At 40.8% G+C, this 26913-nt stretch overlaps 1 protein-coding gene across 2 annotated transcripts in view; it reads right to left on the reverse strand.

Moving 5' to 3' along the window:
- Positions 1–941: 941 nt before the first annotated feature.
- The window catches only part of kiaa0513 (KIAA0513 ortholog), a 32107-nt gene continuing 6135 nt past the window's right edge, over positions 942–26913 (reverse strand). The window contains exons 2-13 of one of the 2 annotated variants that reach the window (XM_074631723.1): positions 22656–23264; positions 18958–19057; positions 18572–18645; positions 17580–17650; positions 15261–15468; positions 15120–15160; positions 14904–14976; positions 13656–13733; positions 11799–11828; positions 6576–6656; positions 6055–6149; positions 942–5730 (exon numbers count right to left, since the gene is read on the reverse strand). In XM_074631723.1, the coding sequence (XP_074487824.1) occupies positions 5681–5730; positions 6055–6149; positions 6576–6656; positions 11799–11828; positions 13656–13733; positions 14904–14976; positions 15120–15160; positions 15261–15468; positions 17580–17650; positions 18572–18645; positions 18958–19057; positions 22656–23065 (1311 nt within the window). In that variant the 5' untranslated portion in view covers positions 23066–23264 and the 3' untranslated portion in view covers positions 942–5680. The remainder of the gene's footprint in view (positions 5731–6054; positions 6150–6575; positions 6657–11798; positions 11829–13655; positions 13734–14903; positions 14977–15119; positions 15161–15260; positions 15469–17579; positions 17651–18571; positions 18646–18957; positions 19058–22655; positions 23265–26913) is intronic. The other variant, XM_074631724.1, reaches the window with a different exon arrangement.

The raw sequence follows: 26913 nt of genomic DNA on the forward strand, positions 1-26913 counted from the left end.
TTTGGTTTGTTTACTATTTAGTCTGGTTCGGTTTCACAGTTTCACACACAAATTAAAGCGGACCTAATAAAGAAAATAATATGCTGAGGGGCGTGTACGAAGGAGCGAATTGATCATTTTCCTCTCGAGAGCTGCTACTTATGCAGGGAATCGCCAACTTTGAAATATTGATCTACTGTGTGCATCCCTTCACCTCCAGTTTATTTTGAATGACTTTATCCATCTGTAACTGCTTATCCTATTCAGGGTTGCGGGGGGGTGGGGAAATCTTGCAGATGCCGTTAGGAGCACCGGAGGACAGATTAACTGTCTCATGCACTACTGTCAGGATATAGTGACTGTTTTATAAAACTAACTTTTTTTTTTTATCAGATTTGCTCCATTTCTACCCACTGCAGCTTTAACAAACTGCCACTGACTGAATTATCTTAGACTACCTATCAACTTCAGAGCAGCTACAAGTTTTCGTTTTCACACCATTGATTCAGTAGCACTCTGAATAAAATATACTGCATGTTAGGGTGCAGGTTATCATCCTAGCACTGTTAGCCTGCCACTATGGCAAAAAAGTAATAACATATTACTTGCTCTGAAGTAATAGGTCGTCTCAGATGATTCAGTCAATGGCAGTTTGTTAAAATCCCCATCAACCTTTTTTCCTTTTCTGTTTTCCCACATAAAGTGACACAACAAAAAATACAACATTAGCTACAGTGAATTAACGTTTTTTTTCATTTGGTTTTGAATGAATCCGCTGACTGTTCATCTACAACACACTTATTACACACGTATTTTTTTATTGTATTGCTCTGACTTTAAATAATGCTGGTTAGCTGCTATCACTCTCACAGTGTGTGCTACAACGTTAGCATTGAACCCCAAAACTAATCAGCAACTGGGGACACATGGATTTGGAGACCACAAAGTCATCACCACACGAGTTAATCAAAAGGGACATCCCATAAATGTACTACTTTAATAACAAATTTACTTGGTTGATAACTGACACAAAGTCAATACAGTTAAAATGGTCTCATCATCCAGGCTACAAAAGACAAACTACCGTCAACATTTAACAACAGATATGCTGGAGAGAGAGAGAGAGAGAGCGTTCACTGGCCATGCAGAACAAATATAAACGGCATCAATGTAACATTATTCAGAAGATATTCAGAAGATTAGAGATGTTGAGACTGTGGCCCTGTTCAGGCCTGGCATTAACATGCGTCCTGAGTGATCCGAACACAAGTGGATGGCTTTAAGTACGTCTGTTCACACCTGGCGTTAGAATGCGTCTCCACATGCGTCTCCAGTGACCAAACAATCTCACTTCCCCGCTCTATATGCAAATAAACACGTAGTAAACACACGGCTAATACAGCAGACGTTGTGATGTAACATTACATGAATTTCAGTAGTAATATCCTACATATTCGTGAATTTGGGTTCAATTTATTAACATTTTATTAACATCATAACAAAAGGTTATTGTACCGGCGGTCCCCGGGGACCTCCGTGCCGCCGGCATCGCTGCCTTTGCCAGACAACAGCGGAGTACAGAGCTTCAGAGAGCCAGGGAGGAGAGAGAGCGAGTAGGTATCAGCTCCGTGCAAAGCAGCGGAACAAAAACACCGACACATCTCCGACAGTATGATAATAATGCACTTCCTGTGCCTAGTCTGATAGTCTGTAGATATGTAGCCTATAGATAAGATATATTTTAATAAAATACAGTTGTGCCGACAGAATACAGTAGAGCACAGAAGCTGTTTCCATGCTGACAAGCGCTCGCGTCTGCCTGTTTATTCACCTGAGGAGAGCAGAGAGCGGGACGTCAGTAGAGTTGGCAGTTCTTAATGTGGCCCAAGACTCATTCACTACACACTGCTAAAAGAACGTGTCCATATGTGGCTCAGACCACCTCTGAATGTGGTCTGAGTGATCGGATCTCAATGCGTCTCGAGTGCGATCACACCTGTACTTAGAACTGTCCACTTGTGGTCGGATCACTGAGGAAGCATGTTAATACCAGGTCTGAACGGGGCCTTGCAAGTAGTGCAAATGGCTCATGCTGAGCTAATAAGTACAATATACAGTTCAATACTTCAACCAAGCCAGAACCCTTCTGGCTTATACAAAATGATAAGAAGCAACATGGTCAAAGGTCACATCGGGAAGAACACAATGGTAGGAGATGAAGGGTGTTTAGCCATTCCGCACATAGTCTAAGAATACGTTTTTCACAGGTTTCGAAAGGTACTTAAAGCACATGCAAAGTAACACCTGAGAGAATTAAAAGTGTGAATAAAAACAGTGTAGAGCGAACAGAGGTTTGCGGGGCTTTCTATATGATTTGTATGATTATACTGCATGTAGCTAAGATCATGCACTCAGCAACGAAGGAATGATTTACATTTACATTGGAGATGATTTGCACAACACTATATGCAAACACAGAGGTTGGATGTGGATGATGGGGGCACTTTAGGGTCATAATGACAGTTAGACATTTATGTTCCTCATGGACACGTTGGCCGCAATTACATCTATTGTTCGTACATTTACAATCAAAAGACGTACAATTCACAAACAGCAGCGTGTGATCAATTCTTACAACATACAGAGAAATATGTACAGTATTTACAAAATGACTTCATAGATTAAAACAGATTATCAATCTGAAATGGGATCCAACCTGCCAGAAAGTGCATCATCCTGGCATTCCAACGTAGGTAACCAGATTTCATTATTTAAAAAAAACACACATTGATAATATTCTCAAGACTAAAGCTAAGAAGGACTGAATTTGAATTCAGGAATCTCTCATTGAGAAGTGCTTTGAATGAAGACACAACGCTACCCCGCAGTGGTAGGATGAAGTAATACAATTAGTAAATGCCACTTCACAGTTCAAATCACTCATTTTACATTTTGCTTGATGCTGTTTTGCACATGCTAGATAGATATACGGATAGATATGCAGCAGGATAGGACAGAATGTGTATGCTGGGCCACATCCAGGCGACATGTGTGGCAATGCAACTGGCGTTAGAGCTCAACCAAATGAAAATAAACTACTACTTAGGTCCATCACTGACAACACAGATAGCAATACAACGAACAGTATTTGCATGCATATTTATCTAGCAGGGAATGAGTAATAGAGCGATTGTTGCAGGCTCTGCATTAGTGTTTGGTTGGCCAATCAAGGATAAAGACATTAACTTTCATGGAAGGCACTTTGGATAGATAAGTAGTCTCTAATGTTTCCGAGGGTATGATCAAGTTTCTAATTAAAAAACATAAAATGAATACCACTGGATTGTAAATGTGTGCCAGAGTGATTGAAATAGGCATTACCATTTCTCGAAGTAATCAGAAGAAAGACTTTGCTGCATTATTTCTTGTTGAGTGAACGAGGAAATTGATACCTCTGGAAGCGGGGCAAAACGGTTAACAGCACCTACCAGCACCTCGGAAGCACACTAATTAACACAAATGTACTGGTAGGCGTTTTTTGTTACCCTTTGGATGGTACCAGTCTATCAGTTTCTCCATTTTCCAGGCTTCATGCTAAGCTAAGCTAACTGTCTCCCTAGTTAGCATAGAGACATGAGAATGGTATACATCTTCCTGTCCATCTCTACAAAAACAAGTGTATTCTTCAAAATGTCAAACTATTTCTTAAAGAGAAGGCATAGAGGGATAAAGTTATTTTTATATATCTGTCACTATATCCTGACAGTAGTGCATGAGACAGATAATCTGTCCTCCTGTGCTAATAGAGATGCACCGGTCCATTGGCTGCTGATCAAACCGTCCGGTTTTCAGCTGATCGGCCATGACCGGCATAATATATTCCCGATTTTTTGCCGGTCACATTTACACAGGTGCCGCCGCCGCATTATAGTTTTACGTTGGCACACAGCAGCACAGACAGTGACTTCACACATACACATACAACATGTTGTCGATGTGGAAGTTCTTCAGTGTGAGTGAAGGGCTCGCAATTTGTCAAAACAGCACCACCAAAATAAGCCACGGAGGAGCAACCTTAAAAACATTTGGAACGACCAACTTAATCAGACACTTCTTATATTGTAATTCATTCCCATGATGCTGCTCAGAGTGATCACTGTGATCGGCTCATCTGCCGACAGCAGGTTCTCCCCCAGCACAGTCCTGCTTATAGCAGAGCTATCAGCTAACGTTAATTGAGGTTACATTGACTTGCATTATGATGTGTTCAATTAATTCTATTCAGTAAAAATTGTGTCGGGCAAAGGTAAATTACAACATTATCATGATGTGTTCCAATGTCATTTTGTAAAATTTATTTTTTGGCGAGAAACTTGGATAAATCCAGATGTTTGAAGGAGATGCTTTCACAGCAATATAACATAGATAATAGAGAGATAATTATGACCTGTTTAACTTCCTAACACTAGCTCTAAGCAGCTTATAATATATAACTACTATTATCAATATTTTATTTAAATCAAAGCAAATATTTAAATAAAAATACAATAATTTATTTCTTTATTGTTTGAATTCTGTGCTTTTATGCAAATAACCACTGTAGATGACAAAAACAAAGTGAAATGCTAACATTTAGAAACATCGGGTTGGTTGAAATTATTTTTCGGGACGGTTCCAAGACGGTGGTAAAAAGTCAGACTTTTAAGCATCTCTAATTTGCAAGATTCCACTGTGTTTGGCTGTAAAATGAGAAAAAAACAAGCACCTCCGATCGCCCGGAGCAAACTTTCTCATTTTGCAGCTAAACAGTACACTACAAGATGTTTCTGAAAACATTTGAGGAGAGAAATAGGCATTACAGTAACAGAATATTGATTCATATTTGGTCAAAGCTGCCTAGTTTGACATTTTGATCGGAGTTCACATGTTTTGTTGGCAGCGATTGACACCTGCTCTAGAGACTCCTTGGCTCGGATTTCCTTCGGGCACGATGAAATCTTGCTAATGCCATTAGGAGCACAGGGGGACACCGGAGGAACATGATGCACTACCGTCAGGATATAGTGACAGTTTTATAAAAATATCTTTAATATCATATTTGCTCAAAGTTACCTACTGCAGCTTTAAAACACTATGGGTTATTATTGGCATGCCATGTTCTTTTATAGCCAAGTCTGGTTTGAACTGTATAGACATTTATGTAAAATGTGTTTCACCAGATGCTTTTAGATGTGACTATAACCTGTAATAAACGTGGTTACCAAGGAAACACAGAACGAAACAGCATCAAGGATATATAATCACGTCTATAACATATAAATCCGGAGTGTGTGACGCCATACTGAGGCTGTTTAGGTTTTATACTGGTTTCACTTTATGCTTCTAGTTTTTGTCAAGCACGTCACAGACAGAGGCGTTATAGATATTAAAGTATGAACCAGCTGATGATGTTGTATTATTGCTAATACAGAACAGGGCGCAGGGGAGCACGACCAAGTTGGATAAACAGGGTTTGCTACAACTATGGCACAGTTCAGTACAGTAGGTTATGTTGATTTTCAGCAGTGTACCACACAAATGCAACAACAGTCAAACAGAGAGTTGGGTCACTGTGGCATTGATTTGCAAAAAAAAACTGCTGATGCGTGTGCTGTCAGTCTGTTGTGTTGAGACTTTGAAATGCAGGCTGTTGTCCTCAAACTCACTCTGCAGCCATTTTCTCTATGTGGTCAGTCAGCAGCTTGTACTGTTCTGCAAAGGGGTAAAACACACATATATTTGTTTTGAAGCTGCAATAGGGTTATTTTAGTATAACCGGACTAAGACCCCATCTCCACCTGGTATTCCTATGCAGTTTGTATCTGGTTCTCATTATGCAAATTAGGTAGGTGGAGCTTTCAGACTCATCGACAAACATGATGCACCTCAGGTCAAGAGGATGCAATGTGGGAGAGTCTGTGATGTTGCAAGGCAAGGGTCACATACTAACAGTTGAAACACACTAAATAAGTAAAATGGGCTGTGAACAGACACTGTTGCATTGTTTTAGGTTGAATTATTCCTTTAATGCTTTACCTTCATTCAGGTTTCCAATGACTGCCTGCTTCTTCAGGAAGTCATTGCAGAGCTTCTTACTGAGCCCAAACGCCAGCATGTTATGAGTGAATGTCCTGAAAACACACATAATACCAAACTCATCTCAGTACAAATGTAAATTATTGCAAACACACTTTATGTTCTGTAAGTTCCAAAGGAAACTAAGAAAGAAACTAAATTAATCTTTGTGCTATTCAGAGTATTTTGTATTTAATATGACTTTTAGGTTATATTCTGCTTCATGGTCTATCTATTAACTTATAATTTATCTACACAAGAACCGATGTGATGTATTAAAACTGATGTTATCTGCAGTCACTGGTCCACAGCTCTTGTAACACCTACCTTCTTCACAAAATTCTGTAATATTTTATAACAATTAAGAGAATGTCATATATTATTGCTATTATTGGGGCCAGTAACTTGTTTTACCACTGGCCTCCATATGTGCTTTAATCTATTGTATTAGTTCCCAGACAACAGAGTGGCATCTTCCTCACCCCAGCTGGCCAAAGGCGATGTTCTCATCGATTTTGGAGCTGTCGTCCCTCTCCTCCTGGGTCATATGACACCACTTCTCCCTGCAGCACAGAGACAGTCGGAGTCAGGCTTTAATACTAAAGTCTCCGTTTGACCTTCAGCTTCTCTACAGAAACAGGCCAGGGGTGGTTGTCAAAAAAATATCACCTGTCAATGTCATGTTGACTTTTTGCAGCGATACCACAAAAAGCACTGGTTACACATGAGTATTGAAACGTTTGGACAATAGGATCTACTTTTCAGTAGTCTGTGAGCTTTGTGAGGTTAAAACCCAGCTCTATTATCCATGACATCCATCCCTGGAACTGCTCATTTTGTAAAGGGATGCAAAAACAGAGATTCCATTACACGTAAAAGAAAAAGAAACACATTAACCAGCCACCAGCGAAATAATAAAACAACAAATGATTCATTCACAAAGAATCATCATTATCAACAAACAGATGGATTTGCACTGTGTATTACTGAAAAACAGATATTTAGTAACCTGGAAAATGTTTCCATGCCTGAATTCACCAACACCGCTAGGGTCATCGAAATAAACTGGGTAAAGAGAGGATGTATCTGTACTGTACACTAGGGATGGGAGAAAAAAAATCGATCCACCTATGTATCGCAATATTCTTTTACGATTTCTAAATAGATGTTTTAATGCCAAAATCGATATATTTGCTTCATTTGAGTCTATACGGAGGTAAAAGGAAGTTACCGCTTTTATTGTTATAGTCTGAGTAACGTGACGTCATAACCGTTCCGTATCTGTCAAAAGCAAAACAAACCACAGTGAGCCGAAACAAGAAAGTATAAAACGTTGGAGGGTCGGCGTGGATACGACCTGCACCCTCACATGTTAAATCCAGCGTGGTAAACACTACACATCCAGTAAAGTATGGAAACACTTTGGGGTTCACACATTGCAGGAAAAGCAGAGCTAGACATCACGGCTAAAGCTGCATGCTAACTCTAGAACTCTGGCTAACACAGACAGGAAATGTTATCTTATTGCGGTAACATACGGTCGAGCCGGCCGTCGCTCTCATCTCTGTGGTCAAATGGGCCGACGCTACAACTGTAGAGCACCCATATACTGACATTTATGTTAAATGCATTCAAACGGCCCCGATGGAGCTGACCATGGATGTATAAAGAGAACGGAGCTGACGGAAGAGCTAGAGACCACCTTGGAGAAGTTAGAGGAAGTATACACGTGTTACTACGTCCGGTTTTCAAAATAAGGTGTTAACAAAGGGAACTGTATATACAAAATATATATATGGAAATAAGATTGATTGGATTATATTCACCAGAAGTATAAAACATTACATGTCCCTTATAAATTAAAAAGAAAATACCACTAATTTGTGAGGGAAATGTCTCTACTCTTTGATTTTTGGGTTGCTGGGAACATTTTTATAAATAATTCCTGACAATGACTGATATATTTGACTTCATTTCCACATTGAACAGAGAATCACCACATGACTTCGGTGTTCCCCTTAGATCTACAGAGCGTTTAATTTTGTTTTAGCTCATTGCTCCTCTCTCATCACCCTCATTTCCAGCAGCAGCAGGCAACAACAAATCTGTAATAAACCCACTGTGCACTACCTGCCCAAAATCAAATGGCAGACAGACAAAGTTAGAGACCAGCAGATATTCCCCTCAGGAATTAGTTAAGACCAAAACAGAGTTAAAAACTGAGTGAATATTGGACTCATGTGGACACAACCATATCTCTATAATTGATGCTAGCATTGCTCTGTGTCTGCTGGTTGAGTTAATACCGGTAATAAGCAAATGTGTGCTAACATGTTCACCGTAGCAAATTTAGAAGGTGATAATATATCAATGTTGTAATTTCAGTTTGTTCGGCGCTGCCCCCAGGTTATGGAGGATCACAAGAGTCACGGAAATAGTAATAAAGCATTTAATTGATTAATAACTAATTGTACAATAAAAATAGGAATTAATACATTTGTTTACAAATTAATTTATTAATTTATGAATAAATGGACTAAATTACAAAGTAATTCACTATTTGAAATTTATATGGGCATAAAAAAGAAGAATTATAAAAATGATTTACGAATTAAATATGAATCCATCAATAAATGGTTCAAAATAAAGAGATTTACAAAAACACCATAAAACAGTCAATAAGTACGTCATTTAAAAATACATGAATGAAGTTGAATGCAGTTTAAGAAGAGAAACAAAAAACTGAGCTTGAGCTGGTAAAATGAGGTAAACCAATGTAAATTAGCCATTTTTAAATTCCATTATTTATGAATTCTTTAATGCATTTTTAAATGACGTACTTATTGACTGTTTTATGGTGTTTTTGTAAATCCCTTTTTCATTTGAACTATTTATTGATGGATTGATATTTCATTTGTAAATTATTTTTATAATTCTTCTTTTTATTGCCCATTAAAATGTAAAATAATAAATTACTTTGTAATTTAGTTAGTTTATCTATAGATTAATCAATTAATTTGGAAACAAGTTTATCAATGCCTTTATTTATTGTACAATTAGTTATTAATCAAATAAATGCTTTATTACTATTTCCGTGTCTCTTGTGGTCCTCCATACCAGGTGGTCAAAACAAATAAATGAATGCAGCTGTAGAATAAGTAAAAGAATGGGGTCACTATTGACTCGTTTGCTGTGTTAACTATAAAGAATATAACGGATACTGTAGATGTGGCTACAGAAGAAACATTTACTCTACTATGGATCATATCTTAACATACCATAACACTACTTATAGTGGATATTATGGCATGTGCAACATATCCCTGCAATCAATCCACGGTGGAAACATTGAAGCGTGCAAAGATAGTAAAAAAGAGACGGCAAAGGGAACATGCAGATGGAGGGAGAGAGAAAAATATCCCATGCAAGGAGATTAATGGTGTGATCATGCAGTGAGCTGTGAGGAGGCAGAGAACACTTTCAGATTGCCTCTGTCTCCTGCTCTAGATATAAATACCATGTCTTTACACATTCAGGATATTAACTGTGGGTGTGATGCTTTTACTCGTCAAAGACGTGCACAAAAATCCTTTCAACAGCGGCATGATACAATACCGAGGTGAATCACATCACCCATTAGACAACCACAACGACATGCCAACAGACGCCAAATGAAGAAACATAAAAAAAAGCACAGAAATATCATAACAGAAACCAGCGAAGAACTCGTATAACAACAAAAATCTAAAAAACAACTATTATTCAGGAGATGGCTGGGCATTTACCACTAGAGACTATCCTATCACTGTTCACTAGAGCGCAAATTGCAAATTAGACCCAGGGCGACTCCCAGACCTTCAGCCTCACCATTCACCACAGGGCTAAACACCAAGCTGCTCTCACATCAACCCCCTCGTAATCCCTGTGTTTCTGTCCTCCGTCACATCTCTCAATGTCTCACTCAGCTTGTCACAACCATTCTAGACTATGGCAAGGCATTTTAACATTTAATAGCTGAGCTTGACTATCCGGAATTAACATTAGAAATATCCACAACTGCATTTTGACTAGTTGTAGTTACATTGTGACTAGTCAGAATTCTTATACCAGATATGTATAAGGTCATTGTGACTAGTCAAAACGACAGTTAGAGATATCTGTAGTTCGGTTCTGACTATCCTAAATAACAGTTACAGATATCTCAAACCTCATTATGACTAGCCAGAGTTGTTGTCATGACGTTGCTCATCAAGGCTTCCCATTGGATATCGGCCCAACAAAGCATCTGAACAGTGTCAGCAGAAGCTTTTGCTCACTTGGATAGTTCGGTAAAGTGTGAAAGATATTCACAGATTCAAACTTCCCGGATCAATAACTCATAAGAGAAACATAGTTAGAACACCAACGAGGGCTCTTTCTAACCGTAGTGAGGTAGACAACGCGCTACATGCTTATTTTAATCACAACGAGCCTTTAGTTCTCCGAGCTGGACACATGACATCGGTCTCTATGTGCAGCCGGCTGTGAGACGCTGTGGATCAGATAGTTCGAAAATGACATGAAATAGAAAGAGTTCATCATCGAGGAATCTGTGGCCAACGAGAGCTTTGTTCACTAGAGAGTTGTGGTAGAAAATTACAGCGTATTGCAGATTTATTGTCTCCAGACACACTTTATTAACCCATACGGCCATAGCATGTTGAATAGCTTCACCCCCCCCCCCCTTCTGACGTAATTACAGATATCTGCAACGTCATTTCACCTAGTCACAACTCTAATTCTAGATATCTGTAATTACATTTTGACTATCCCTAACTCCAGTTAGAGATATCTACAACATCATTCTGACTAGTCACAATTTAATTTTAGATATCTAAAAAGGACAATGTAGATATCTTCAGTTGAGGGGAATTAAAGATATTTTGAACTGGAATGTGCATCCACATGCATGAGCACAAATAAACAATATAAACATTGCTCTATAGCACTTTTTAAATGTATTACCAGTTACAATTAAAACATTCTAAAAGCCTATAATTATTCTGGTGGCACCATTAAGACTAAAAGGGCTACGAACTATGTAAGTAAAAGCTTTGCTGTGTCTCCTTTTCCTCTTAAGTATGCTAATTAGTTAGCGCGTAACTGTTTGTCTGTGATACTAATGCTTCATTTTAACAATGTAAATGCAACTATGAGTAACAACTTAGCTGCATTGTGACATAACAAAATCTAAAAATTTAATTCCTCTTCACTTTATACACACATCACAAACCATCACTGTCTTCTAAGCCTGCTGGCGAGTTAGACCTCAGAGTCAAAGACCTACTTGTTTTGGCTAGCTGTGTAAACTCTAAATATAGCTCATGTTCAGACTATGACCAAAAAGGGATGAGCTAAACACACAAAATATTCCAATGCATCACGTAATTTCTACAATGTCAGAAAATGCAGTTTTTCTTATCACCAAACAGAACCACACAATAACTCTTTTAGCTTGCTCTCTGTCCCCTCCTAATTTCAAAACAACCACTACGCCCGACTTCCATGTTGGTACCATGTGATGATGTTTCTAGAAGATTTGTGTTACATTACAAAGCCTCTGCCCTTCTGCCCCACTCCGCCTGGATTAATATGGTCTTATTCTCTTAGTTTGAGTTGGTTTTTTTTGTATGTTTTTAGGGCAGTGGACAAATAGAAGGACAGACCTCTCGTCTTTCTCTTCATCCTGCGTTCCCCTGCCCGGCAGCAAGGCACAAGGAGACAAAGGGTTAAAGTCAACATGCAGAAAGAGGGAGAAAAACAACAGCTAGTAGACAGGAGGAGAAGAGTGAGTACAGGTAGAGTAGGGGTATAATAAAGATAAAATAGAGGTAGAGTAGAGGTAGAGGTAGAAGTACAGTAGAGGTAGAGGTAAAGGTACAGTAGATGTAGAGGTAGAGGTACAGTAGAGGTAGAGGTAGAAGTACAGTAGAGGTAGAGGTACAGTAGAGGTAGAGGTACAGTAGAGGTAGAGGTACAGTAGAGGTAAAGGTAGAGTAGAGGTACAGTAGAGGTAGAGGTAGAGTAATGGTAGAGGTAGAGGTACAGCAGAGGTAGAGGTAAAGGTAAAGTAGAGGTAGAGGTAGAAGTACAGTAGAGGTAGAGGTACAGTAGAGGTACAGTAGAGGTAGAGGTACAGTAGAGGTAGAGGTAGAGGTACAGTAGAGGTAGAGGTACAGTAGAGGTACAGTAGAGGTAGAGGTACAGTAGAGGTAGAGGTACAGTAGAGGTACAGTAGAGGTAGAGGTACAGTAGAGGTAAAGTAGAGGTAGATGTAGAGTAGAGGTAGAGGTACAGTAGAGGTAGAGGTACAGTAGAGGTAAAGTAGAGGTAGAGGTACAGTAGAGGTAGAGGTACAGTAGAGGTAAAGTAGAGGTAGAAGTACAGTAGAGGTAGAGGTACAGTAGAGGTAGAGGTACAGTAGAGGTACAGTAGAGGTAGAAGTACAGTAGAGGTAGAGGTACAGTAGAGGTAAAGTAGAGGTAGATGTAGAGTAGAGGTAGAGGTACAGTAGATGTAGAGGTAGAGGTACAGTAGAGGTAGAAGTACAGTAGAGGTAGAGGTACAGTAGAGGTAGAGGTACAGTAGAGGTACAGTAGAGGTAGAGGTAGAGTAATGGTAGAGGTAGAGGTACAGTAGAGGTAGAGGTAAAGGCAGAGTAGAGGTAAAGTAGAGGTAGAGGTAGTGTAGAGGTAGAGGTAGAGGTACAGTAGAGGTAGAGGTAGAGTAATGGTAGAGGTAGAGGTACAGTAGAGGTAGAGGTAGAGGTAAAGGTAGAGTAGAGGTAAAGTAGAGGTAGAGGTAGTGTAGAGGTAAAGTAGAGGTAGAGTAGAGGTAGAGGTAAAGTAGAGTAGAGGTAAAGTAGAGGTAAAGGTAGAGGTAGAGTAGAGTAGAGGTAGAGATAGAGGTTGAATAGAGGTAGTGTAGAGGTAGAGGTAAAGTAGAGGTAGAGTAGAGGTAGAGTAGAGGTAAAGTATAGTTAAAGAAGAGGTAGAGTAGAGGTAGAGGTAGTGTAGAGGTAAAGTAGAGGTAGAGTAGAGGTAGAGGTAAAGTAGAGTAGAGGTAAAGTAGAAGTAAAGGTAGAGTAGAGTAGAGGTAGAGATAGAGGTTGAGTAGAGGTAGAGGTAAAGTAGAGGTAGAGTAGAGGTAGAGTAGAGGTGGAGTAGAGTTAAAGAAGAGGTAGAGTAGAGGTATAGGTAGAGTAGAGTTAAAGTAGAGGTATAGGTAGAGTAGAGGTAGAGGTAGAGGTAGAGGTAGAGGTGAGGAAAGGAGAGAAGGTGTGGGGCATAAGCACTGTGACATTTGTCTTTGCTGAAGCCAGCAGTACATCACTACAGGATCTCCAACCTTTATTTAAATTTCATTGGACAGATTCAGTGACGCTGGAAGACACACAGAACAACAACCCACTATTTTTAAAACGATTCTACATATCTTATCATATCCATACATTATAATATATTTATATCAATCTATACTTTATATTTATTTATTTATCTGTATAGATTCCCATCCAGACTCACCTTGTGGTTGGTGATCTTTTCTTCCTCTCACAATGGACGGCATCGAAAAATGCAGCGTTCCAAAATCGTAGTGTATGCCTGGCAGAGAGAACGGAAGACATATTATAGGTTTCCTGCCTGACCTACTTCACTATGCCACTTGAGATGAGGCTGCAAATGACAGCCAGTGGTTGCAAAGAATGAAATCATATAATAATCAGTTTGGTTAAACCTGCAACATCTAATTTCTCCAGGAAAAAAACATGAAGGCAGAAGGTCACTAAGCCGTGATATGATTCATACTACAATGCTATGATGCATGCTTAATGTGGCCAGTCATTTCTATAACATCTAATTAAATCACACTCTACTTCAGTGGTTCCTAACATGAGGATCAGGACCCCACACGATGTCCTAAAATACAGTAAATCTGAGGGGTTTCTGGACAATATTTGTGATTGTTTAGTGTTGTTAATTGATTTCCAAAAATAAATATAGAAATATATTTGCATAAAGCAGCATTTTTGTCCAGCATTTTTGTCCACTCCCATGTTGATAAAAGTATGCTTGACAAATCTCCCTTTAAGGTAGATTTTAAATAGATAGAAAATGTGTGATTAATTATGGATTAAATCAAGATTAAATGCATATTTTAATCAATTGACAGCCCAAGGGGGGGTCAAAAGGTGTCAAAGTGTCCATAGAACCGTCTCAAACCACTCCTGCAACATAAAACACGTATCTGCTGTCGATCTATGTGCTCACAATGTTACAAACAATCTTTCATTTGCCAATTAAGCCCTAAATACACTCCTTCCAACTCTGGAGCTGTGAAGAGGTGGTAACAGCAACTACAGTAGTAGCATAGCATCTATAATCAATATTTTATATTAACAAAAGTGCACACAACTATGTGTGTGAAAGGGGTCACATGTAGTGGTACACCCACAAAGAATTATCAACTGACTGCAGTTCTACAGAGTCTTTTTTGGCTCATTGTTTTGGCTTTATGGCTACCATCATTTACTGTTCTGGTTCACTGACGCCACTCTCATAGCATCATCAAGAACCCATTGTGCGCTAGCTGTCCAGCACGAAACAGCAGGCAAAGTTACAGTAGCAACTCGCTGGTGAACATTTAGCTTCTCTCATCAGTGTCATAATAATATGCTGGACAACGTAATGAGCTTGTGATTGATGAAGGACAGTACATGGTGAAGCTCAGAGCTCCTGTATCTGTTCTGTGTGTCCAGAGTTTCCTCAGCTTACCAGATGGGTTGCTGCTTCAGGTGGGTGTACAGGTACACCTTCTCTCCTTTCTTTTCCTCTGGAGCCTCAGACACTGCGGTGGAAGAGAACACATGACAGCTCAATTCCTTTCTAAATCACATTTTATAAAACCTAACAGAGAAGTGGAGCAGGAGAAAGAGATAGATTTTTTGCACTTTATTAACTGCGGTGCAAGAGATTTTTTAGGCACCATACCGGGTGATTTGGGCTTGGTTTCAACTGGGCTTTCCCCATCCCTAGAAGTGAGAATGCAGTGAAGAAAAAGAGAAAGGGATGAAAACTATATAGGACTGTGTTAATGAAAATAATTCACAGGAGGAGATGCATTTTACTCACTCAGTCTTGGGAGCCATTGAGCTTCTCAGCTTGCTCTCTAGGCCTCCAAAGAAGCCTTTGACGTCAGTCTTAGATGTGGTTTTGAGGAGGCGCTCGGCGGCATCCTTCTTCACAGACAGCCAGGAGTTCGCCTTGTTGATGTATGAGTCTAGAGCAGGTGAAGGACCACCACGATCCAGCAGCTCTGAAGGAGATGGTTGGGACTTCCCTGAACAGGAAAAGAGCAAAGATGTATCTGTATATGGCATCACTGAAACATTGTTTTATATGTTTAAAAGCCCCAGCTCTATGTCCCTGTGGTGTCCTTGAGGCTGACCCCAGACTAAAAGATTTTTTTCAAATCGTTCCTATAGTGTGTGGAGAGCAACGAATTGTCCAAAACAGCAAACCACACGCTAACAGATTCATTCAAGAACGACAAGAGTCCCCACTAAAAAAAACGGAAATCTTACAAAATCTCTTGTGACCAAATGTGACTTTAGTGAAAAACAAACATGGTGGACGACGGGAAGGAAGAATTAGCGATGTTAGTTTTTACTTTGTATTGAAAATTCATGAAGGGGATGGAAGAAGTCATGGAGACACGTTAAATAAACACTTGTGTTGTTGCCACAAATCAACACCTCCATTTCTGAGCTCCATCTTACTACTACTTTATGCTCCACGTTTAGCATTAGCTCATGCATTAGCCGCTGCCGCCATGACGGCGGTGGTCGTCCTTCCTTCTTCAGTCAGCTTGGTTCCCTATTGGCTATCGTTCTTTCCGACGTGACCGCGTCATCGGCTGTCCTTTGGGTTCCCCACACACAACAGGATATCTCATCATAAAAACATGTTTAATATTTACGATTTCAGATCGGTGCGGCCAGGATGGACTTCTGAGCCGATCGGTGGATGTAAAAAACACTCTTAACATACCTCACACCACAGGAACTTGTACAGTTGACAGACATCCCCTTACAACATGTACCAACAGCTACATGTTGTTCAGCCTCTGAGGCAAGATTCATTTCACCGATGTTCACATTGTGAGACACCAAGTGAGCTTTAGAAAAAAATGTGCCTGTCTGAAATTTGATGGACCAATTAGCTTCATCTTAGCCAGCTGCAACTCAGTGAGCTGGAAACGAAAACAATAATTAGTCCATCAGCTTCAGATGCATCATTTAGTGTTCATAGACTTCTAGTCTCTCAAGACAAAGAAATGTAAACATGCACAGTTGCTCTTCCTTTGGATCGGGTATGTTTCTTTGCAGTTTATGGTTTGCAAGGAGACCTTTTGTAGCCATTCACCACTGTGCAAAGTTGCCTGTGGTGCAGGTTTACTTTATGGGTAAAAAATAATTATAGCAGACCTGACTGCAGCAGACAGATGTTGAAGCAGAGCACTGTGCCTCGGAGGTACACTAATGACTCAAAGCTTCCAGCTTGCACAAACGCAAACACTACCGTCATGCTAATCCACAAAGTCATTGCATATGTGTTTGTGGTGTTGCTGCAAGAGAAACCACAGGGTCAACATGTGGTGGTAACACTCTCTGAATCAGCACTGAGGAGTGATATTTACCTACAATTTAGGGACCTAAACATGGTTTCTTTTGCAATAGAGAGCTCTGGTTGCCCTATAAAGCTGCAGTGGGTAGAAATGGAGCAAATAGTATTAAAAAAAACGTATTTTTATAAAATGGTCACTATATCCTGACAGTAGTGCATGAGACAGGTAATCAGAAAAAAAAATCGTATTCCTCTGTGTCCTCCGGTGCTTCTAATGGCATCTACAAGATTTCACAGACCGGAGGAAAACAACCAGTCAGAGATGATCTGAGATCTGCTGTCCAGAGCCGGCTGTCAATCACTCGCGAACTCCGATCAAACGGTCAAACTAGGCAGCGCTGATCAAATTTTAATCAATATTCTGTTACTGTAATGCCTATTTATCTCCTCAAATGTTTTCAAAAACATCTTGTAGTGTACTGTTTAGCTGTAAAATGAGGAAATACCAAGCAACGCCCACCAGTCGGAGCACAGCCAATCGGAACGCTCTCTCTCTGAAATGACCTGTGATTGGCCGAAGTCTTTGGCCAGATTTTTTAAAGCCTGAAAACAGAGCCATGAGGAGGTGCAGAAGTCTAGTTTTCTCTCAGAACACTTGAATTACAATATGCTGAAAGGTTATCATGGAATTTTTGCCCAATGATGCCAAAAAATTGTTGCCTACTGAAGCTTTAAAACAGCAGCGACTCTGACAGTCACTCTAAGGTGACATAGATGCCAGATATAGAGCATGAATGTTGAGAGAGAGATTGAATTAGACCTTACCACTGTAGTAGTATGTGAAGCACATAGTCATGAGGTTTTTGGCTGGGCTGTAGTCATCCATCTGGTAACATCTGTAAACACACCATTACTTTAGAGATGATCTGGTCACGACTTCACTGATAGAATTGACGAAAGTTACTGGAGCTTTTCTCACTAAAAGGATAAGTAGGTGATATATTTTTGTTATTGTCAACAAATCCCATGAAAAGACACAACCCACATTGAGTTGATCCTACTAACAAGTATTGACTGTGTATCAAAGCCTGATTTATCTTCTTCCTCTGTGCGATGCAGCTCCATTGTTGTTAAAAACCCATCAATGAGCCACAGTTACACTGGGTGACCTGTTCCTTCATTATCATGAACACACAGTTTATTTTTGACTCAATCCTACATACACTGTCCTGCTGCCCCAAATACTCACTATAGTAGTGTTTCCCAAACACTTTTGACCATTTTACTGCCATCACCTTGATTAGGTAAACCAGCCATTTTGAAGAGATATGTGTTTGATAAATCGCATGTGTTATTGACAACATATACACATGTTAAATACTTTATAAATGAAACCAAATAAATGCATTTGTGCAGTTAGCAGGCTCTCGTTTATTTCCTATCGTCAATAAAACAAAGAGAATGTACGCTAGCCTTTTCATATTGAATTCAATGTTATAAGTACGCTACAATTACCAAAACAATACGAACATTCAGTCTCCCTCATGTTAAATGTTAAATAAAAGATGGTAGAAATTCTGCAAATTTATTTTGCAACCCTAACAAAATCTTCTGTGACCACTGAAAAAAGTTCCCATAGGTAACATGCACTATTTCCTCCTGTTTAAGTGATGTTTGGTGTGGAGAGCTTTTTGTCTTTTCATGGGGAAAGCTGACAATAACAACTTTATAGACTCCGGCCTTATCCTTTACAGTCAAAAGGGATTAGACGATTACAGCATGTCGATCTCAACAAAGTCAACCACATATAGACTCACTCAAACAATACAACTGCAAAGGACTGCACCAGTCTGTAGAAGGTGGCTTCACACACACATTTAGAGTGGCAGCGCTGTGAAGACAGTATGACAGAGAGTTGGAAGCTTGTTCAGGAAAGCGTGGTATAAAGACAAGACCTCAACAACCATCAGCTAAGTTACACAAAAAAAAACTTCATGGATTCTAAATTATTCAGGACCCCACTACCACTTATTTTTACGAGATATTTTGGTTTGCTATTCTGCATTCATGTAGGCAACGGTAGGGGGTCCAACAAGAACCTGTAATTCTTTGGCCAATGCATTTGGAAATTGCAGTTATTTTTTCCTTAAAGGTCACGTATGACGTCTGACTAGTTACCATTTCATCATTTCCCCATATTCACCTGTGCACTGACGTATTTGGCAAACCACTCTCTGCCTTTGCCATTCTCTCCACTGCACAGCTCTCCAAAGCGAGCTTTCTCTTCCTGGTCAAAGTCCTCCCTGTGAAAACATGGTCATTACCATATTAATTTACAGACCCTGTGAAAAGACAGTCGCTTCACAGCTGTTTTTTTTTATTATTAAAAATATTCATCAGATTTATTTTACTATTGTTGTTCCATTGGGACTCTGACACAGAAAAGGTTAGTATATGACACAGAACTACACATGGACATTAAAAAAATCATTCATCATCAAGCTGTTTATAAAGTTCGGATTGATAGAAAATTATCAAAAAAGATAGATCAATGTACACGATTTTGTGTGAACAAAAATGAAAGAAAAACATGCAGGATTTGAAATACTAAATAAATTCTGCATTGTTAGCAATGCCAAGATGTGTAGTTGAGTTACAACTCAACAGTGGCACACCTTGTTTTTATACCACCAAACTACACTCCAAGCACCAAGCTGGTAATCTAGGGAACTCTTAAAGGAACAGTTCAACATTTTTGGAAGAGAGTTATGGTACATGTCAACAAGATCCGTCATTTCCACGCTTCCCATTCATAGTCTATGTAAGCAGACTAATTTGCATAAAGTTGGTAGGTCAGGTGTTTTCAAAGTCTGAGACTGTGGGTCAGTACCTCAAAGTCTGAGGCCATGGTTCTCTGCCGGAAAACAGTGGATTGCGCCTTTCCGGTTGGGAGTGAGTCACTGCCCCAAGCAAGGGAGTTCAAGTATCTCGGGGTCTTGTTCACAAGTGAGGGTAAAATGGAACGGCATCAGCAGTTATGCGGGCGCTGTACCGGACCATTGTGGTGAAAAGGGAGCTGAGCCGGAAGGCAAAGCTCTCGATTTACCGGTCCATCTACGTTCCAACCCTCACCTATGATCATGAGCTTTGGGTAGTGACCGAAAGGAATGAGATCACAGATACAAGCAGCCGAAATGAGTTTCCTACGCAGGGTGGCTGGGCTCAGCCTTAGAGATATGGTGAGGGGCTCAGACATCCAGAGGGAACTCGGAGTAGAGCCGCTGCTCCTTCGCGTTGAAAGGGGCCAGATGAGGTGGTTCGGGCATCTTATCAGGATGCCTCCTACCCCGCGGCCCACTGGTAAGAGGCCGCTGGGTAGGTCCAGAACACGCTGGAGAGATTATATATCTGGTCTGACCTGGGAACGTCTCGGGGTCCCCAAGGAGGAGCTGGAAAATGTTGGGGAGAGGGATGTCTGGAATTCCCTGCTAAGCCTGCTGCCCCCGCGACCCGGCCCGGATAAGCGGAAGAAAATGGATGGATGGATGGATGGATGAGACTGTGGGCTGCCCCTCAGACAAAGCTTGGAAAAAGTCATTAAATGTCTGTGAAATGAAATATAAAGGTCCCCTGATGTTTAGCACATTTCACCCTGTTCACATTTGATTTCTTCATTCAATCATATTCATGCATGGTTGGACTGCTGCCCCCCATGGGCCTCTGCTGGTCATGGGATCTCTGACTGGATGAATGTTTCTAGTCAATCTAGGTGACAAAAATGCCACAGTGTTGATCTGAATATAAGTGAATAAGCAGCCTAAAGCAGGAGCGATTTGTCGGCACCACACAGTCAGGAAAAAGGAAAAGATGGTGACAAAACAAATCACTTCATCAACCAAAAAAATAAATAAAACAACACATAGGATAAAAAAAGAAAACTGGTGAAAGGTGGGCAGGGTGAGAACAGATATGTTTCTAGAAGGCCTGCTGTAAGTAATAGGAAAGTATAAAAAATACACACTGTTGTGTGCTGAGGAGCTACCATCAAGGTTAGTGATGCCAGAAGGTTCAATTTATCTGACAGTCACATTGCTGACCCTGGACTTCCTACAGGCAGTTGCATCAGGTCCATCTTAGACGATACTTAGCACTCTCCGAGATGAGCTGATGCAGCTGAGGGGCACCTTCAGCCTTCAGCTCTTCCCTTGCACCCATAATATGGTGGATGCCTGCCATCCAGCCAGCCACACAACACTTACTGCCCCAACAGCACTCAGGAAAGAGTGTCTGCAGTGTTTCTAAGAGCTACTCTGGACTGAACTGTCTCTATACTGTATGTTCCTGTGCTTCTTTGTACATCAACCATGCTTGGCACAATTCTGATCTACATTCATGCAAATGAGCTGCACATTTCAGTACTGTTTTGAAAGGTGCAGTTGGACCCAAACGCAGACATGGACAGCAGGTGCAGAGTAATGAAGGATTTATTTTAGAGACCAGGGGTGAATGCATGAACTGAGCTGAACCCAGGGAGACTGAGGGGAATGGAAGCATGGCAGGAGCGAGAGCTCGGGGTATGGTGTGGCAGGCAGGCAGGTGGGCAGGCAGGCTGAGGAAACGGAGGCGAGTGATCCACTGTGGTTGCAACAATGATCTGGTGATGAGTGACTGGAGAACTGGGGTTGATAAACTGCACTGTGATGAGCTTGATGGAAGGCAGGTGTGGGTAATCAGCAAGGTGTGTGTAATCAGCAGTAATGGAAGCCAGGAGGGACCCGAGAGAGGAGCGCCACGCCCACGCCACACAGTCACAGACAGCTTGGTAAAGACGGTGGAACCATGAAGAGGCTCAAAAGCCAAGCTGATCAGGGTACTTGTTTTTAACGGTAATGTTGTTCAAACCTCAGAAATCAATGTATGCTCTCAGGGATTCATCTTTCTTGGATACAAAAAAGAAACCAGCACTGACAGGGGAAGAAGATGGCCGAATGATGTCAGCGGCGATGGAATCATTGATGTACTGCTCCATGGTTTCTCTCTCGGGACGTGACAGGTTGTACAGCCGACTGAGAGGCAGAGTGAGAGAGGCAGAAAGTGCACGTTGCTTACTAAAATCTTCACAGAGATCATGGTAAATGGGGATGAGGGGGGAGAGATAAGGTGAAACCAAAGCTGCTCACGGTGGTTATCAGAGAGAATGAGAATCACAGGACTGGTCTAGTGAGTGACATGGGCCAGAAGTCTCCCATCCAGAGCATTAGCATCCAACAGGGAAGCAAGGGACATGACAGGGATGCCACCCTGAGAAGCAAGTTTAATGATCATGAAATTCACATCCACACCAAAGCCAGCAGGGGTAATGATTCTTCACCCCAACATAGCTTGGCTTAAAACTACAGGGGTGAGTTGGGTGAAGAAGTGATCCGAGTCATCAGTACCTCAAAGCTTACAGGCACTCCCCCGCTCTCATTCTTTGGAAACGTTTTGTGGGAGACAGCCGAGCCCGAACAATTTGCATTGGCTCCGGCTGAATGCCACGTCCCTCGCTGTGTGTTAGAGAGAGAGAAAGTGGAAGGAGGACTTTGCACGCAAGGTTTCTGTAAGTTATTTTACTGATGCTTATTACTATTGTGAGCATTGTACATCCACATTCTGCAAGAACTTGCTATACCTTTGTTTACTTTTAAATTATTCTGATGGCAGAAGTTTTTGTTTGTAGAAAAATAATAAAATCTGGGTGAAAGTTGGTGCAGTCTATCTTTATTTCTAGGAGTTACCAAAGTGAGATTTTTTTCAAAATGATCACATAGGGGCTTTTAATTTGTCAATCGTGTTGCTGTTGACTGATGTAATTATTCTTTTTTAGTGCACATACATATATAAAAAACAGTTCTTCCTTACTTTCCATGAAACACCTTCTCCACATAAGCCTTCATGAACTGCCTCCGCTCCACCGTCTCAGTGTCGGCGTCCTCTCCACTGTGAGTGGACGAAGACGACGACCTCCTCAGCTCCCACATGTGAGAGGGCGGGTCCATGTCGTTCTCGCTGTCTGCCGACTCTGTAGCATCGCTGTCGTTGTCTCCTTCCTCTTGGTGGTGGTGGTGGCGGTGGTGGTGGTGGTGGTGGTGAGGGCTAGGCTTGGTTGGCGCCATGGGCTCTGGCAGTAAGGGCTGCTGGTGGACTCCCATGGGGGGCTCTGGGGAGAAAATGTCTGTATGGCCTTGGTGTTGGCCTCCATCTACGCTAAGAGCTGTGGCCTCTGAGGGCAGGTCAAAGTCTATTAGGTTGTCCACTGCAACGCCCTCCATGTTGGAAATAAGTCCCTTCCTTTTAGCTCTGCAACAGTGGATTTAGAACGAGCTATTCTGTGCTCTGCGGGAACATGAGGGAGGTCACAGATGTGAGTGCAAGTTGGAGGTTTCAACTGTCGTTATTGGGTTTTGATTTTGCAGACCCTCCCACCCCCTGAGGGTGCCGACATCAGGTGAACTCACAAATCCAATGCATCTGTGAACAAAGGAAGGAGAAAATCAGCATCGTGGTCATCTTTTACATTCAGTTAAAAATGAACTAGGCAACCTACAGGTAATATACCCAAATGGCAGTGAGATGTCAGAATAAGAGTCTACAGTCATGCTAGCATGCTGAGGCTGTTCTTAGACACCACAGTATTCCAAGCTAAATCTTAATATCGGAATCAGAATCAAATACTTTATTGATTCCTGGGGGGAAAATTGGGAATGCTACGATGCTCATATTGTACATGCTGGCTCCCTGGTATAGACTGGAACAGAGACATCTCTCTCCCCATAACCTGATAATCAGACTGAATAGACCTTTTTCACAGTGGACATTTTGACATGTTACAATAGAAAATGCACATGTGTTACTTATAGCGTTAATAATGGCTGCATTCCATTCAGGTAAGCCAGTTCTAGGGTCGTGGTATTGCGCATGCTTGATCACTGGAAAGGCATACTGGGACACTTAAAGTGATAGTTTGGATTACTTGAAGTGGGGTTGTATAAGGTACTTATCTATAGTCAGAGTATTACCCAGTGGGCCGGTACTCACCGGTACGCACTTCAACATTTAACTCTTTGGCATACCTTGACTTTTTCTTGCGCACTGGCACTTCTCGCAAGCTGCCGGTACTCTTTTTTTTGCCCTCTCCATATCAGGTTCACCGGGAAATTCATAATGGTGCAATACCAGCGTTTTTGCGCCACATCCCATAAACCATATGAACATAAAAACACGTGGAGAGCATCTGGACAAGCAGACGCACGGCACGGGGGAGGGGTGAGAATAATGGTGCTGTAATTTATCTATACAACGTTCACGTCCTTTTTGTAAAATAATTAGTGAACTGTTGGTCATAACTTTCTTGTGAACAGATATAATTAATGAAATGTTATTTTAAAGTTTTCTGAATCTGCTCTTTTGATTTGTAGAATATGATTTTACAGGACAAACATTTCCAGAAGAATTAAATGTTCAGACGAAGGTTGAGATATGTGTAAATAATAAAATCACTATTTAACTTTGGCCGTTATCTGGCCTATAGTAGCATAATAATAATGGTCCAAAATGATGTAAAATTGCAGTTTTAAGTCAAAAAACCTTCAAATTTTCTTGCGTGAGGAGCCCCAAACCCCAAATCTCCTAGTATCATTTATTCACTGTAGAAATCAGAATGTGTGTCTTTATACTGCTGCATAATACAGGTATGTAGGAGCATCCTGACTGGGACACTGCTCCTAAAACCTGAATGAATAGCTCACTCACCTCAGCTCTGCATGTATACCTGCCAGTATTTTAGGGCCTACTATAGAAGATGCATAGCCCAAGTATAATAATATAACAATAAAATCACAGCTGATTATGACTGATACAGAATAAACCCTGCGCCAGTCCTATTGGAATCACTGATAAAATCAGAGATGTGGCCAGCGATTCAAAGGTCTGGAAAAAATATAAATGTCTACTGTGAAAAAGTGGTGTTATAGATGATGTTACTGTACAACAACCCTCAACCCAACAGCCAATAACAAAAGTTGAAGTAAAAAAAACATAGATGTTATCTAAATTCTCTCAGCTTCGTTACTTGTGTCTGGATTTGAAAAGCATAAAGTGTGTCAACAAAAATACACAAGGAACATGGGCATATAAAGGCAATACACATGTCAACAATACACAACAACAATTTCAGCACACATTAACACATAAATAAATGTCTTTATTTAAATGGGCTAGGTGTAAAGGTTTCCTGTTGTTGCTGATCAGTGTAGACAATCAACCATAAAGTGTGTTAGCTGAGCAGAGCAGGTTTTGTGGTCTGACATTAAAATAACTTCCTTGTAGGATACTTTTGTGTTTCCTTGATTAGAGGTTGCTAGAAAAGACATCTTAAGCAGCTCCAGTCAATTATTACAATAAGTAATAGGACTACTGCACATCAGTTTGAAGTGAACAGAACTTAATTTGATCAAATAAGGAGACTCTGCAGCATCTCTGTTACGGAGTACATGATGTTGTGATTTAGGCTCATTCCATGGACAATATGAACATATACTGTATATCATTCCCAGTGCAGTTAAACCTGTAAGTTGTTTGCTTTTGCTTATGAAATCTCAAAGGACTATTGAAGCTAACTAGTTCCTTTTTATTCACAAGTCAGCATTGATATCCCGCAAATAACAGGAAGTTGAAATCATTGATTGAAAATAACAAAGACAGGAAACTCAAATCTTAAGCATCATATCTGATCTGTTCAAACACTTTCACAATGAGAAACTGTCTAGTGCACTTCTGTCTATCTATTGTGTCACTCAAACAGCACAACACGGTCTGTTTTTAAAGAAATGATCCAGTCATAGCACAGTTTCATACTGCTGACTCCCACACAGGGCTTCCTAGGAACACTTTAGCTCGGCCCCCATCCTTCACACACACACATCCTGCGCTCTGTCCTTGAGCTAATCTGTTTGGTCGTCTGACTGAACACGCGCAGGCACGGATGCACGTACACACACACACACAGCCGTGTACTTCCATCGTTGTGAGAACACTTATTGACATAATGCATGCCCTAGCCCCTTACCCTAAACTTAGCAGTCACAACTAAATGCCTAAACTTGAACCTTAAAACCAGGTCTGAACCCTCAGCAGGCCTTTGAAGGTCTGTCTGAAGGTGAGGACCGGCCAAAATGTCCTCACTTTCCAAAAATGTTGGGCCTCACAATGATAGCTCCACACACACACACACACACACACACACACACACACACACACACACACACACACACACACACACACACACACACACACACACACACACACACACACACACACACACACACACACACACACACACACACACACACACACACACACACACACACACACACACACACACACACACACACACACACACACACACACACACACACACACACACACACACACACACACACACACACACACACACACAGTGCTGCCGCTTTGAAGAAGAGTAGGTTATATAATGCAGTATTTGGTGAGTAAGACCCAGGGTGACACATTGAGACACACACGCACAGCGTGAGGACAGAGATAAACACACACATATGCATATAAGCACACAAACATCTATATAACATGATGAAACGAAGGAGCAGACATGATGTAAGCAAATTATCTCCTTCCCTTTTTTGAGTTTAACCTAAACAACTATCAGCCTGTATGTAGACCTGCTGTCTGTCTAAAAGTCTATCATTTCTGCTCAACTCATAACTATGTGTCATTCTGGAGGAAAGTACTTCAGCCACAACAGTCAGGCTTAAGACCTGCTCATAGTACAATAACTGCTGCAACTACTGTACTGGGGATTGTTTGTGATGACTAATTTCCCTGCCATTTAAACGAAAGTTTAACTTTAGTCCACTAGTCTAAAAATAAGAAAACACAGAGGAGAGTCAAAATTGAGCACAATTTAATCTCTAAGGTTAAATATTGTCCGAAAAAATATTGTGTATATTATATGAGTTATTTGAAAACGTTAATCACATATTTCAATAACCAAATTATATTTAGACGTTGCTGAAATCAATATGTCCCCAGTAGGGGGCCATGATTCTCCAAATCCACGATTCGATTTGACTTTCGATTTTAAGGC

Source organism: Sebastes fasciatus, chromosome 4 (genome assembly GCF_043250625.1).
Source record: "Sebastes fasciatus isolate fSebFas1 chromosome 4, fSebFas1.pri, whole genome shotgun sequence".
In the NCBI taxonomy this organism is placed as follows: Eukaryota; Metazoa; Chordata; class Actinopteri; order Perciformes; family Sebastidae; genus Sebastes; species Sebastes fasciatus.